The sequence below is a fragment of the Pristiophorus japonicus genome, chromosome 1 (genome assembly GCF_044704955.1).
Source record: "Pristiophorus japonicus isolate sPriJap1 chromosome 1, sPriJap1.hap1, whole genome shotgun sequence".
In the NCBI taxonomy this organism is placed as follows: Eukaryota; Metazoa; Chordata; class Chondrichthyes; family Pristiophoridae; genus Pristiophorus; species Pristiophorus japonicus.
Genome location: NC_091977.1, coordinates 133426036 through 133441591, shown reverse-complemented (window position 1 = coordinate 133441591; position 15556 = coordinate 133426036). Strand labels below are relative to the sequence as shown.

At 44.9% G+C, this 15556-nt stretch overlaps 1 protein-coding gene across 1 annotated transcript in view; it reads left to right on the top strand.

Moving 5' to 3' along the window:
• The first annotated feature begins 3048 nt into the window (after positions 1 to 3048).
• sncaip (synuclein, alpha interacting protein) overlaps positions 3049 to 15556 on the top strand; it is a 114465-nt gene continuing 101957 nt past the window's right edge. Inside the window, exon 1 of the mRNA XM_070862567.1 lies at positions 3049 to 3092. Coding sequence (XP_070718668.1) covers positions 3071 to 3092 — 22 coding nt within the window. The 5' untranslated portion in view covers positions 3049 to 3070. The remainder of the gene's footprint in view (positions 3093 to 15556) is intronic.

Below are 15556 nucleotides of genomic sequence, written 5' to 3'. Positions count from 1 at the left end.
GTCTGACAACCAGTTCTCAATCCACGTCAGCACACTACCCCCAATCCCATGTGCTTTAACTTTGCACATTAATCTCTTGTGTGGGACCTTGTCGAAAACCTTCTGAAAATCCAAATACAGCACATCAACTGGTTCTCCCTTGTCCACTCTACTGGAAACATCCTCAAAAAATTCCAGAAGATTTGTCAAGCATGATTTCCCTTTCACAAATCCATGCTGACTTGGACCTATCATGTCACCTCTTTCCAAATGCTCTGCTATGACATCCTTAATAATTGATTCCATCATTTTACCCACTACTGAGGTCAGGCTGACCGGTCTATAATTCCCGTTTTCTCTCTCCCTCCCTTTTTTAAAAAGTGGGGTTACATTGGCTACCCTCCACTCGATAGGAACTGATCCAGAGTCAATGGAATGTTGGAAAATGACTGTCAATGCATCCACTATTTCCAAGGACATACCTGGGCAATTTTCCACATTGGCGGGCAGATGCCAGCTATATGGAACAGAGGTTGGCTAGAGGCGTGGCTAGTTCTGGAGCACAAATCGTCAACAGTACAGCCGGGATGCTGTCTGGGCCCATAGCCTTTGCTGTATACTGTGCGCTCAGCTGTTGATATCACGTGGAGTGACTTGGCTGAAGATTGGCTTCTGTGATGGTGGGGATATCAGGAGATTGCTGAGCTATATTATCCACTCAGCATCTCTGGCTGAAGATGGATGCAAACACCTCAATCTTGTCTTTAGCACTCACATGCTGGGCTCCACCATCATTTAGAATGGGGATATTCATGGAGCTTCCTCCTGTTAGTTGTTTAATTGTCCTCCACCATTCATGACCGGATGGGGCAGGACTGCAGAGCTTTGATCTGATCTATTGGTGGTGGGATCACTTCGCTCAGTCTATAGCATGCTCCTTCCCTTGTTTAGAATGCATATAGTCCTGTGTTGTAACTTCACCAGGTTGGCACCTCATTTTTAGGTATGTCTGGTGCTGCTTCCGGCATGCTTTTGTAAACTCTTCATTGAATCAGTGTTGGTCCCCTGGCTTGATGGTGACAGTAGAGTGAGGAATATGCAGAGCCATGAGGTTACAGATTGTGGTGAATACAATTCTGCTGCTGCTGATGGCCCACAGTACATAAGAACATAAGAAATAGGAGCAAAAGTAGGCCAATGGCCCCTCGAGCCTGCTCTTCCATTCACTAAGATGATGGCTGTTCTGATCTTGGCTTCAGCTCCACTTCCCTGCCTGCTCCCCACAACCCTCGACTCCTTTATCATTCAAAAATCTGTCTATCTCCACTTTAAATATATTCAATGACCCAACCCCCTAGTTCTAGATTCCCCCACGAGGGGAAACATCCTCTCTGCATCTATCCGGTCAAGTCCCCTCTGAATCTTATATGTTTCAATAAGATCACCTCTGATTCTTCTAAACTCCAGTGCATATAGGCCTAACCTTTCTTCACAAGACAAGCCCTTCATCTCACGAATCAACCTCGTGAACCTTCTCTGAATTGCCTCCAATGTAAGTATATCTCTCCTTAAATAAGGAGACCAAAACTCTATGCAGTACTCCAGGTGTGGTCTCACCAACACCCTGTACAGTTGTAGCAGGACTTCCTTACTTTTATACTCCATCCCCTTTGCAGTAAAGGCCAACATTTCATTTGCCTTCCCAGTTACTTGCTGTACTTGCATGCTAACTTTTTGTGTTTCATGTACAAGGACCCCTAGATCCTTCTGCATTTTGTAATCTCTCCCCATTTAAATAATTTTATTTTTTATTTTTCCTAACTAAGTGGATAACTTCTCATTTTCCCACATTATACTCCATCACCCAAATTTTTGCCCACTCACTTAGTCTATCTATATCCCTTTGCAGATTCCTTGTGTCCTCCTCACAACTTGCTTTCCCACCTATCTTTGTATCATCAGCAAATTTGGCTACATTGCACTCTGTCCCTTCATCCAAGTCATTAATATAAATTGTAAAGAGTTGAGGCCCAAGCACCGAACTCTGTGGCACCCCACGAGTTACAGCTTGCCAACCTGAACATGACTCATTTATCCCAACTCTCTGTTTTCTATTCGTTAACCAATCCTCTATCCATGTAATATATTAACCCGAACCCCATGAGCTCTTATGTTGTACAGTAACCTTATGAGTCACCTTATCGAATACCTTCTGGAAATCCAAATACACGACATCTACTGGTTCCCCTTTATCCATCCTGCTCGTTACATCCTCAAAGAATTCCAGCAAATTTGTCAAACATGATTTTCCTTTCATAAAACCATGCTGACTCTACTTGACTGCATTATGATTTTCTAAATGTCCTGCTACTACTTCCTTAATAATGGACTCCAGCATTTTCCCAATGGCAGATGTTAGGCTAACTGGTCTATAATTTCCTACTTTCTGTCTCCCTCCTTTCTTAAATAGGGGCTTTACAATTGTGGTTTTCCAATCTGCTGGGACCTCTCCAGAATTCAGGATGTCCAGGATTGAGCTGCTAAAGCTGTTCTGCATCTATCTTATTGATCCCGGTGGTAGTGCCACGCAACATGAGCGTGTCCTCAGTGTGAAGATAGGACTTCATCTGCACAAGGATTATGCAGTAGTCATTTCTACCAATGCGGTAATGGACAGTTGCATCTGCGACAGGTTGATTGGTGAGGACAAGGTCAATAAATAGATTTTTCCCTCGTGTTGGTTCTCTCACCACCTGCCACAGGTCCAGTCTGGCAGCTATGTGTTTCAGGACCCGGCCACCTCGGTCAGTATGCGTGCTACCAAGCTACTCTTGGTGAGTAAGTACGAATTACCGCAGAAAGTTTCTGTCTCCTAACTTGAAATGGAACCTGTAAAAGCAAAATTATATGTTGTGGATAGCTGGCATCGCACATAGCTGATAATGTACAAGATTATTTATTCGTGCAGCAGGGTGGAGAAAGGTGGTACATATGGTGTATGTTCCTCTGTATAATTTTTCTCCATTTTGTGTTTCTCTAGTTTGGAAATTCTTCAACAAAAACCCTTCCTGAACTGTACAAGAAATCTGATATGCAGCATGAAGACCGAATAGGTATTTCATATATTTATGTTTTATATATTTTTGGCGTTGCCTAGTTTGCATTGTGTGCATGGAGTTGATTGGAATTAAAAAAATAGTTAACTAGGTAAAGTATGTTGTCAGTAATCCCATGTATTGCACTGATATCTCCAAGATCCTACAAATCCCCTGGGAGGACAGACGCACCAACATTAGCGTCCTCGACCAGGCCAACCTCCCCAGCATTGAAGCACTGACCACACTTGATCAGCTCTGCTGGGCAGGCCACATTGTCCGCATGCCAGACACGAGACTCCCAATGCAAGCGCTCTATTCGGAACTTCTTCATGGCAAACGAGCCAAAGATGGACCGAGGAAACGTTACAAGGACACCCTCAAAGCCTCCCTGATAAAGTGCAACATCCCCACCGACACCTGGGAGTCCCTGGCCAAAGACCGCCCTAGGTGCATCCGGGAGGGCGCTGAGCACCTTGAGTCTCATCGCCGAGAGCATGCAGAAATCAAGTGCAGGCAGCGGAAAGAGCATGCGGCAAATCTGTCCCACCCTCCCTTACCCTCAACAACTATCTGTCCCACCTGTGACAGGGATTGTGGCTCTCGTATTGGACTGTTCAACCACCTAAGGACTTATGTTAAGAGTGGCAGCAAGTCTTCCTCGATTCCGAGGGACTGCCTATGATGATGTTGATGATGTATTGCACCAAAAGTAAAGAACATATTGCATTCTCAACTCTGAACAGGATTTGCATCTATCCTGCTAGTGATTGTGAAGACAGCAGAAAAAAAGAGACAAGGGGGTGAAATTGGATAGTGCTAGCCTGCCGGCGCAAACTTGGCACAGGGAACAATCGCTGCACCGAGACAGTTTAGGTTCGAGGCACACTCGATCTTGGGAGTCATTTAAATTAGTCCGATGAGCTGAGGAAGCCTGCTGCACAGGAATGAGATTTAAATTTTATGTTTGTACTTCGTCGGAAGCGGAGGAGCTAATTGGGAAAGGGCCAGCAACGGTCGTCATACCTGCCGTGGATCTGGAGAAGCACTGTTCCACATTGAGGTAAATGTTGTCTTAAAAAATAAAATCCTTTTTGGTGGTGGCCTCCAATAGTCCCATTAAGGTCGCAGGTCCACTTGGTTATACTGAATGTAGCAGGGCCAATGTTGCCAGCATTCAGAACAGGCAATATCGGGAAGGAGGTCTTGAAACAGGTATATGAAAAGGGGCTAAATGCCTGTTCCTTGGATATCTATACTTGAGCCATTACCAATATGGCGGTGGGGGCACTTTTGTCATGAGATGTGCTTGCGTACGCCTGGTTGCCATATTGGATGCTTATGTGCCCGTTTTACATCAAGGGAACAAGTTAATAGGTTTTTAATCTCAATTTAAAAAAAAGATATTTGCAATTTCAACAAACTGCCTCAAAAATCACTATACCATGGTCACTACCCCCTCCCACCCCCGCTCTCGTAACCCGGTACACAGAGCCACTCTACTTCCTTGGACCAAATTCTGTGACATTGCCCCCATCCAACTCCAGACCCTTTCACTAAGCCACACTCTCCTCTTCAAACTTTGCACTTCACACTGGCACTCTTCACCCTATTTCCCCCTCCACTCCTCAGTTCAACTGCCACACTTTCCCCTATCAAGCCAGTGTTCGTCTTCTCTTCCCTGCCACTCAATTCAAGTTGGCACTCTGCTGTATTTCTCCTCTCCCCTTTCAGGCACTCTTTTTCCCCTGCTTCCTAAAGTTAATAGTATCAGTCTTCTTCCTCCCACAGTAAACACTGGTGCTCTCCCTTCCCAACCCAAATCACTGCTCTTCACACCTGCCCTTTTCCCCTTTTACCTCTTTTTCATTCTGCTGCTACTTGAATACTGAAAGTGGGAGTTCCTGCTTTCACATGACATCCTACTTACTGTATCGAGAGGTTGGAAATACTTCCATTAGCGGTGTTGAGTGTAAAGGGGCCTCATCCACACTGATTTTGTTTGCAAAATTCTGACATGGATTGTGCTGCCAAAATGCTGACCGTCAGCAGGAATTGCTGATAGTTGACATGACTAGATTCATAGAATCATAAAATCACACTGTATACAAGGAGGCCATCCAGCCTATCGTGCCTGTCCTGACTCTTTGAGAGCTATCCAACTAGTCTCACTCCCCGGTCTCTTCCCACAGTTAGACAGTTTTTTCCTTTTTAAGTATATATCTAATTCCCTTTTTGAAAGTTGCTATTGAATCTGCTTCCACCACCATTTTAGGCCGTGCATTCCAGACCATAGCAACTCACTGCATTAAAAAAAAATCTCATCTTGCCCCCACCTCCCTCCCCACCCCCAGTTCTTTTGCTAGTTACCTTAAATCTGTGCCCACTGGTTACCCACCCTCCTTCCAGTGGAAACCATTTCTCCTTATCTACTCTATTAAAACCGTTCATAATTTTGAACACCTATTAAATCTCACCTCTATTAAATCTCCCCATAACCTCCTCTGTGCTAAGGAGAACAATCTCAGATTCTCTAGTCACTCCACGTAACTGAAGTCCCTCATCTCTGGTATAAAAATAGAGAATGCTGGAAATCTCAGCGGGTCAGGCAGCATCTGTGGAGAGAAAAACGGTTAACGTTTCGGGTCGACAACCCTTCGTCAGAACTGCCAAATGTTCGAAAAGAGCACATTCTTAAGCACTGAAAGGGGAAGAGGAAGAAAGAACAAAAGGGAAGATCTGTGATGGGGTGGAAGGCAGGAGAATAGAGAGACAAAAGGGATGATGGGCCAAATTGAAGTGGTAATGTTAGAAGTCAGAAAAAGGTTAATCTGGATAGGGTGTGAACGGCGTAGTAATGACCAGCTGCCATTGTAGACAAGGGGGGGGAGGGGGGGGAAGAGAGGAAAGAAAAAAAAATAAGATGGGAGGGAAAGGGGGCTAAAGATGGCCAGAGGTTATACTCTGAAATTGTTCAACATTTATTGCTAAAGCCAAGGATTCCGTTTGCTTTTTAACAATCTGATCAACTTGTCCTGCCAGTTTCAAAGATTTGTGTAAATGAAGTCTCGGGTCTCTGTTTCTGCATCCCCTTTAAAATGGTATCATTTCGTTTTTACAGTCCCCATCGCTTAAAATGTCCATGTTTTAAAACAACAGTGACTTGTATCGGCCAAAAAGTGATAACTTTTATCCATTTGTATTAACATCAATTTCAAAGTTGCCGGTTAGAGTCTTAAGTGTCCTGTTTGTTTTGGACAGAAACTCATTAGTTCGCTCAACCAGGCTATAATCAGCCCACTCGACTGGCACTAATCACTATTATTACATTAGAACAGGAGTGTTCACTGCTCAGTGATTATTTTATTCACTCTTTCAATCAGTATTAAAACAAATGAGCTACATACACGGGCAAAATAAACTATCATAATGTGAATGAAATACAGAGCCTCCGAGGTTCTGACTGCTCTGTGAGATCACAGGTTAACTTACAAGACTAAGATGAGTAGCCGAATGACTGCATGAACGAATGAAGTTGAAGTGCTGTTTAATTGTTTTCACCTTTTGGTCAGACGTCTACTCCTACAGATATGTTTTATATTATTTTGCGTTTTCTCATTGTTTTAAGTATATCAGTTTTAATTTCATGGCTATTCAGTATGTGATGGTAATGCTCGCCATAAAGTCTGGCTATAGCGTATAGCGGGAAAATTGAATTTGCATGAGCATGTCCACTAAGTATTGGGGACATAAGAACATAAGAATTAGGAGCAGGGGTAGGCCATTCGGCCCCTTGAGCCTGCTCCACCATTCAGTGAGATCATGGCTGATCATCTACCTCAACTGCACTTTCCTGCACATTCCCCATATCTCTTGATTCCCTGAATATCCAAAAATCTATCGATCTCTGTCTTGAATATACTCAGACTGAGCCTCCACAGCCCTCTGGAATAGAAAATTCCAAAGATTCACTACCCTGAGTGAAGAAGTTTCTCCTCACCTCAGTCCTAAATGGTCGAGCCCTTATTCTGAGAGTGTGAACCCTGGTTCTAGAATCTCCAGCCGGGGAAACATCCTCCCTGCATCTACCCTGTCTAGCCCTGTAAGAATTTTGTATGTTTCAATGAGATCACCTCTCGTTCTTCTAAACTCTAGAGAATATAGGCCTAGCCTACTCGATCTCTCCTTATAGGATAATACACCATCCCCAGGAATCAGTCTGGTGAACCTTTGTTGCACTCCCTCAATGACAAGTATATCATTTCTTAGGGAAGGAGACCAAAACTACACAATACTCCAGGTGTCTCACCAGGACCTTATATAATTGCAGTAAGATGTTTTTACTCTTGTACTCAATCCTCTTGTAATAAAGGCCAACCAACAGTCCCTCTGAGCATGCACAGGCCCAGCACGTTCCTTCTGAGTTTAACAAGAACTTGTATTTATTTAGCGCCTTTAACGTAGTAAAACATCCCAAGGCGCTTCACAGGAGTGTTATAAGACAAAACAAATAAATTTGATGCCGAACCACATAAGAAGAAATGACGGCAGATGACCAAAAGCTTGGTCATAGAGACCTCACTTTGAGTGCTGCGTACCATTCTGGTCACCATATTCTAAAAAGGGACCAGCAGCCAGGAGATAATACCGTGTCCGACTAGCACGAGAGCGGGACCAGCAGCCGGGAGATAAAAGCGGCGCCCGACCAGCGCGAGAGCAGACCAGCAGCCGGGGATAAAAGCCGTAACCTGACCAGCACAAGAACAGACCAGCAGCCGGGAGATAAAAGCAGTGCCAGACCAGCAGCGGGGAATAAAAGCAGCTAGCTGGGACCTGTGAAGGGGGAAAAAGAAAACAGTGAGATGTCACAGGAAAGCAGGTAAGTGATTGGCCGGTGAGGATTTCTTGCGCTCTCTCTCTCGCGCGCTCGCGCTCTCTCTCGCGCTCTCTCTCGCGCTCTCTCTCGCTCTAAACTTGGGCATTGGTTTAAAGTCCGAGCTGTGATTACAGATTAAAAACTATGCATAGATAATTGAAATTTCAAAACTTGAAAACTGAAAACCTAATTAAGTAGAGATTTTTATTTATTTATTTTTTTTTTTATTCGTTGCCAATCTTTCCAATTCTTTGTCAGATCACAAACGCCAAAGGTCACCTTGGGCCAATTCAAGGATCACTCTGCGGCAATGTTTTTGCTCTTAGCCAAAAGGCCGAGAGCCCAAGCACCGTTCCTGGAAGTACTGAAATACCAGGTTCGTGCCATGGAGGTGGATGTGTGCCCCCCACCCACCTCAGAGATGGCAGGGCAGGCAATGTGTTGCAGCTGCAGCATGTGGGAACTGATGGACACCAGTGTGATCCACGGTGACCACATCTATAGTAAGTGTTGGCGGTTCGAGGAACTTCGGCTCGGTGTTGATGAGCTGGAGTCCGAGCTTCAGACACTGCGATGCATCAGGGAGGGGGAGAGTTACCTTGGACTCTGTGTTCCAGCATGCATTCACACCCCTTGGGTTAAATAATTCAAATTTGGTCCGTGGTCAGGGAGCGTATGGGGATCCGGCAGGTAGCATTGGAGGAGCCTTGGCCCTTGCTCTTGTCCAACAGGTACGAGGTTCTTACTCCCTGTGGGGACGAGAGCAGGGACTGCAGGGAGGATGAGCAAATTGACCACAACGCTGTGGTACAGGGGGCCATTCAAGTTGGGGGAGTAAAAAGAAATGTAGTAGTGGTAGGGGACAGTATAGTTAGGGGGATAGATACTGTCCTCTGCAGCCGAGAGCGTGAGGCCCGGTGCCAGGGTTAAGAACATCTCCTCTGGGCTGGTGAGGAACTTGGAGTGGGAGGGGAAAGATCGATTACTGCCCACTTACCGCCCACATTCCCTCCGGCGGGAAATTCAGCAGATATTTACTGCCAGCAGTAGTCGATACTGCCCGCCCATCGGAGAAGGCCCAAAAATGACAAATTTGATCACTAAGATCCATTTTACTGCCCGCCCTAAATATCGTCCTGAAAAGTAAGGTCTTGCCTGATCTTAGTCAATCTTAAGCAGAAGGTAGTAGTGTGCCATGGCAGCACCCACCCCACCCCCCACCCCCCACCCCAAACACCAACTTTTTCTGCCCACTGCTTGGAACTGTCATGACTGTTGCCCTTCATTTTCTAAAAATTAGACACTGTACAAGAGTGGTTAAATTCAATAAAAAGATTTATATATAATTAGAAAACTTTCAGAACTTTCAAAAATGTCAACAGTTTAAAAGTTGTTAAATTATTTTTAACAATTTACGATGAGCACTAATATTTTAAATCAAACAACAACATATAAAACATCAACAAGAACAACATGTACGAAAATGATCAACACCCAACCCTCTAGCCACTTCCACTGCCGTTTTTCTCTCCCCTTTACCCTCACCCACCCCTTCCCGTTTTGACTATCCCCACGCTGACCACACCCCTGCCCCACCTCGCGTTGGGACCAGGATGTTGTGCAACACTGCATCTAGAGTGCTGTTGACATCGTTGTTGGGAAGACCATGACGGCACCGTGATTGGACTCACAGAAGCAGCTCGGGATGTGGAAGGCCTGGCTGCTATGGCACGCGGGGGTTGCGCTCCATATCCTGAGTACATCAATTGCTGCATGGCATTGAAGGACTCGGTGTTTCACTCCACCACGGCAATCAGCCTCGACATAGACTCCTCATGTCAGTCTGAAAATCCCACGATGTGCCCAGCTATCGCAGCCATGGCGTGGAGGAGCTCTTGACCTTTCTCGACGTTCATCCTCAACAGTTCAACCATATCCTATGGAGCGGTCCCCTGTCTTGCAGCATTCCCTCTTTGCTGCATCAACCTCCGTGGATGAACATAGCGGCTTGAACGCTAGGGGTGCATTGGTCCCGCTTCTTCGGAATTGTTTTCAACGCCATAAAACTCCGATCCCGATACAGAGATATTCGTGCCCACAGGTGCAGACGCAAAGGTTAAAGCAATGGACTGTCCTCCTCCTCCCCCCCGTCCCCCCCCTCCCTGCCCATCCACCCCATCTTCAGTTGAACTGGCTGAGACAGTGCCCCTTCTTCCTCTCGTTCCTCCTGTTCTTGGTCTCCCTGGGTGATGGAGGTGGAAGCAGGGCTCTCGCAGAGGTCGAGGCGGGGGGGTCTGAGGGAGCTTGAGGCGAGGGGTTTGGCAGATGCTCTTTGGGTACCAGAGGTCAAGGCAGTTGCTGGTTGAATGCTGGGGGTCGAGGTGGTGGCTACCTCGATGTCATCCGAATCAGCATGTGCAAGTACAAAACAACATTTCAGTGGTTAGTAATAGGGGAAGGGGTCAGTGTGATAGGAGTACAGTCATGTAGCACAGTCTTATTTGAAGGATCACCACTGCTGCATTACTACACTATATACGGCTGACAGACAATACATAAAAATGCATGACATTACATTGCATTACATTACATGACCCCAACATCGCAGTACATTATATTTTGAGATGACATTACATGACCACAACTTTCCATGCTGTGACAAGGGATCGACACCACCGTGGGTGGTTGCACGATTGTGCCCATCAAGCAAGGCTAAAGCAAGTCACTTATCTCCAGCACCTTTGATGGGCCTCCTCCCGTGCGCTGCTGCTCAGAGGCGTTGGTTGACAATTTCTTCTGCAGAAATTAAAGTAGTAATCTTCAACTGATTTGTACACACATACACAGCGATAGGGGTAATGATGACCACAGTGTGATGGAAGGGACAGAGTGTATAAACATAAGCGTGCATCAGAAAGTGGGGTCAGAGTGTAGAAAAATTATATGACAAAATTATGCATGCAGCATTCGTAACAAGATAGATGAGTTGATAGCACTAATAGAAATAAATGGGTATGACCTGATAGCCATTACAGAGACCTGGTTGCAAGGTGACCAAGGCTGGGAATTGAATATTATGCAGTATTTGACATTTCGGAAGGATAGGCAGAAAAGAAAAGTAGGTTGGGTAGCTCTATTAATAAAGGATGAGATCAGTGTAGTAGTGAGAAATTATATTGGCTCAGAAGATCAAAGTGTAGAATCAGTTTGGGTGGACATAAGAAATAATAAGGGAAAGAAGTCACTAGTGGGAGTAGTCTATAGGCCCCCTAACAGTAGCCACACTGTAGGACAGAGTATAAATCAAGAAATAATGGAGGCTTGTAAGAAAGGTATTGCAATATCATGGGTGATTTTAATCTTAATATTGATTGGACAAATCAAGTTGCCAAAGGTAGACTTGAGGAAAAATTCATAGTGTATTTGGGATGGTTTCTTAGAACAATACGGTGTGGAACCAAACAGGGAGCAAGCTATTTTAGTTCTGGTAATATGTAATGAGACAGGATTAATTAATCTCACTAAAGGATCCTCTAGGGAAGAGTGATCATAGCATGTTAAACTTTCAAATTCAGTTTGAGGGTGAGAAAGTTTTGTCTCAAACTAGTGTCCTGAACTTAAATAAAGGCAATTACAAAGGTATGAAGAATAGAATTGGCTGAAATGAACTGGGAAAATAGATTAAAGATTAAGACGGTAGATAAGCAGTGGCAGACATTTAAGGAGATATTTCATAACTCTCAGCAAAGATATATTCCAGTGAGAAAGAAAAGCTCTGAGAAGGATAAACCATCCGTGGCTAACTAAGGAAGTAAAGGATGCTATCAAATTGAAAACAAAGGCATACAAAATGGCCAAGATTAGTGGTAGGCCGAAGGATTGGGAAATTTTTAGAAACCAGCAAAGGACGACTAAAAAAAAAAGAGAAGCTAGATTGAGAGTAAACTAGCAAAAAATATAAAAACTCAGACAGTAAGAGCTTCTACAAGTATATAAAAAGGAAGAGAGTAGATAAAGTAAAAATAGGTCCCCTAGAGGATGAGACTGGGGAATTAATAATGGGAAACATTGAAATGGCTGAGACTTTGAACAAATATTTTGCATCAGTTTTCACGGTAGAAGACACTAAAAGCATCCCAATAATAGATAATCAAGGGGGTTATAGAGAGGGAGGAACTTAAAATAATGGGACTAAAGGTGGACAAGTACCCTGGACTTGATGGCCTGCACCCTAGGGTCATAAAAGAAGTGGCTGCAGAGATAGTGGAAGCATTGGTTGTAATCTATGAAAGTCCCTGAATTCTGGAGAGGTCCTAGCGGATTGGAAAACCGCAAATGTAACACCCCTATTTAAGAAAGGAGGGAGACCGAAAGTAGGAAACTATAGACCAGTTAGCCTAACATCTGTCATTGGGAAAATGCTGGAGTCCATTATTAAGGAAGTAGTAGCAGGACATTTAGAAAATCATAAATGGATAAAGGGGAACCAGTAGATGTAGTGTATTTGGATTTCCTGAAGGCATTCAGTAAGGTGCCACATAAAAGGTTACTGCACAAGATAAGAGCCCATGGGATTGGGGGTAATATATTGGCATGGATTGAGGATTGGTTAACTGACAAAAGAGAATCGGGATAAATGGGTCACTTTCAGGTTGGCAAACTGTAACTAGTGGGGTGTGACAGAATCAGTGCTGGGGCCTCAACTATTTACAATCTATATTAATGACTTGGATGAAGGGACCGAGTATAATGTAACCAAATTTGCTGATTAAAAAGGTAGGTGGGAAAGCAAGTTGTGAAGAGGATGCAAAGAATCTGCAAAGGGATATAGACAGGCTAAGTGAGTGGGCACAAAATTGGCAGATGGAATATAATGTGGGAAAATGTGAGGTTATCCGCTTTGGCAGAAATAATAAAAAGCAAATTATTATTTAAATGCAGAAAGATTAAAAAATGCTGCATTGCAGAGGGATCGGGAGGTCCTTGTACATGAAACACAAAGTTAGCATTTAAGCACAGCAAGTAATTAGGATGGCAAATTGAATGTTGGCCTTTATTGCAAGGGGGATGGAGTGTAACGGGAGTTCCAGGTGCGTGGAGAGAGTCGGGAGGTGCGTTGCTGAGGCCTATAAAAAGGTCCAACCCGTCGGAGGAGGCTCGGGAGTTCCAGGTGCGTGGAGAGAGTCGGGAGGTGCATCGCTGAGGCCTATAAAAAGGCCCAACGCGTCGGAGGAGGCTCGGGAGTTCCAGGTGCATGGAGAGTCGGGAGGTGCGTCGCTGAGGCCTATAAAAAGGCCCAACGCGTCGGAGGAGGCGTGCATGTGCAGCTATAGGGAGAAGGCAAAAAAGAAGGAGAAAGAAATCAAAAGATGACGTCACAGTAAGGGGGTAAGTGATTGGTGAGTAGCTTTTCTTTTTCTTTATCAGTAAGTAACATTTAGCATGTTGTTGCCAACTTAAGTGTATCTAAGGGTTACGTCATAGCAGGAGAGCTCGGACACGTGTTATGCTCCTCCTGCATTATGTGGGAAGTCAGGGACGCTTCCGGTGTCCCTGACGACTACATACGCAGGAAGTGCATCCGCCTGCAGTACCTGACGGACCGCATTGCGGCACTGGAACTGTGGGTGGATTCACTCTGGAGCATCCACGATGCTGAGAATGACATGAACAGCGAGTTGGTCACACCGCAGGTAAAGGGTACTCAGCCAGATAGTAAATGGGTGACCAGCAGGAAGAGCAGTGCAAGGAAAGTAGTGCAGGGGTCATCCCCCTGCAAAACAGATACACCGCTTTGGGTACTGTTGAGGGGGATGAGTCATCAGGGGAGGGCAGCAGCAGCCAAGTTCATGGCACTGTGGGTGGCTCTGCTGCACAGGAGGGCAGGAAAAAGAGTGGGAGAGCGATAGTGATGGGGGATTCGATTGTAAGGGGAATAGATACGCGTTTCTGCGGCCGCAACCGAGACTCCAGGATGGTATGTTGCCTTCCTGGTGCAAGGGTCAAGGATGTCTCGGAGCGGGTGGAGGACATTCTGAAAAGGGAGAGTGAACAGCCAGTTGTCGTTGTACACATAGGTACCAACAATATAGGTAAAAAACGGGATGAGGTCCTACGAGACGAATTTAGAGAGCTCGGAGCTAAATTAAAAAGTAGGATCTCAAAAGTAGTAATCTCAGGATTGCTACCAATGCCACGTGCTAGTCAGAGTAGGAATCGCAGGATAGTTCAGATGAATACGTGGGTTGAGGAGTGGTGCACAAGGGAGGGATTCAAATTCCTGGAGCATTGGAACCGGTTCTGGGGGAGGTGGGACCAATACAAACCAGACGGTCTACACCTGGGCAGGACCGGAACCAATGTCCTAGGGGGAGTGTTTGCGAGTGCTGATGGGAAGGAGTTAAACTAATATGGCAGTGGGATGGGAACCTATGCAGGGAGGCAGAAGGAAATAAAAGGGAGACAGAGACAAAAGATAGAAAGGAGAATAGTAAAAGTGGAGGGCAGAGAATCCCAAGGCATAAAACAAAAAGAGCCACATTACAGCAAAATTCTAAAGGGACAAGGTGTGTTAAAAAGACGAGCCTGAAGGCTCTGTGTCTTAATGCAAGGAGTATCCGTAATAAGGTGGATGAATTAACTGCAAATAGATGTTAACAGATATGATGTGATTGGGATTAGAGAGATGTGGCTCCAGGATGATCAGGGCTGGGAACTCAACATCCAAGGGTATTCAACATTCGGGAACGATAGAATAAAAAGAAAAGGAGATGGGGTAGCATTGCTGGTTAAAGAGGAGATTAATACAATAGGTCAGAAGGACATTAGCTTGGATGATATGGAATCTATATGGGTAGAGCTGCAGAACACCAAAGGGCAAAAGACGTTAGTGGGAGTTGTGTACAGACCTCCAAACAGTAGTAGTGATGCTGGGGAGGGCATCAAACAGGAAATTAGGGATGCATGCAATAAAGGTGCAGCAGTTATCATGGGTGACTTTAATATGCATATAGATTGGGCTAACCAAACTAGAAGCAATACGGTGGAGGAGGATTTCCTGGAGTGCATAAGGGATGGTTTTCTAGACCAATATGTCGAGGAACCAACTAGGTGGGAGGCCATCTTAGACTGGGTGTTGTGTAATGAGAGAGGATTAATTAGCAATCACGTTGTGCGAGGCCCTTTGGGAAAAAGTGACCATAATATGGTGGAATTCTACATTAGGATGGAGAATGAAACAGTTAATTCAGAGACCATGGTCCAGAACTTAAAGAAGGGTAACTTTGAAGGTATGAGGCGTGACTTGGCTAGCATAGATTGGCGAATGATACTTAAGGGGTTGACAGTGAATGGGCAATGGCAGACATTTAGAGACCGCATGGATGAACTACAACAATTGTACATCCCTGTCTGGCGTAAAAATAAAAAAGGGAAGGTGGCTCAACCGTGGCTATCAAGGGAAATCAGGGATAGTATTAAAGCCAAGGAAGTGGCATACAAATTGGCCAGAAATCGCAGCAAACCCGGGGACTGGGAGAAATTTAGAACTCAGCAGAGCAGGACAAAGAGTTTGATTAGGGCAAGGAAAATAGAGTACAAGAGGAAG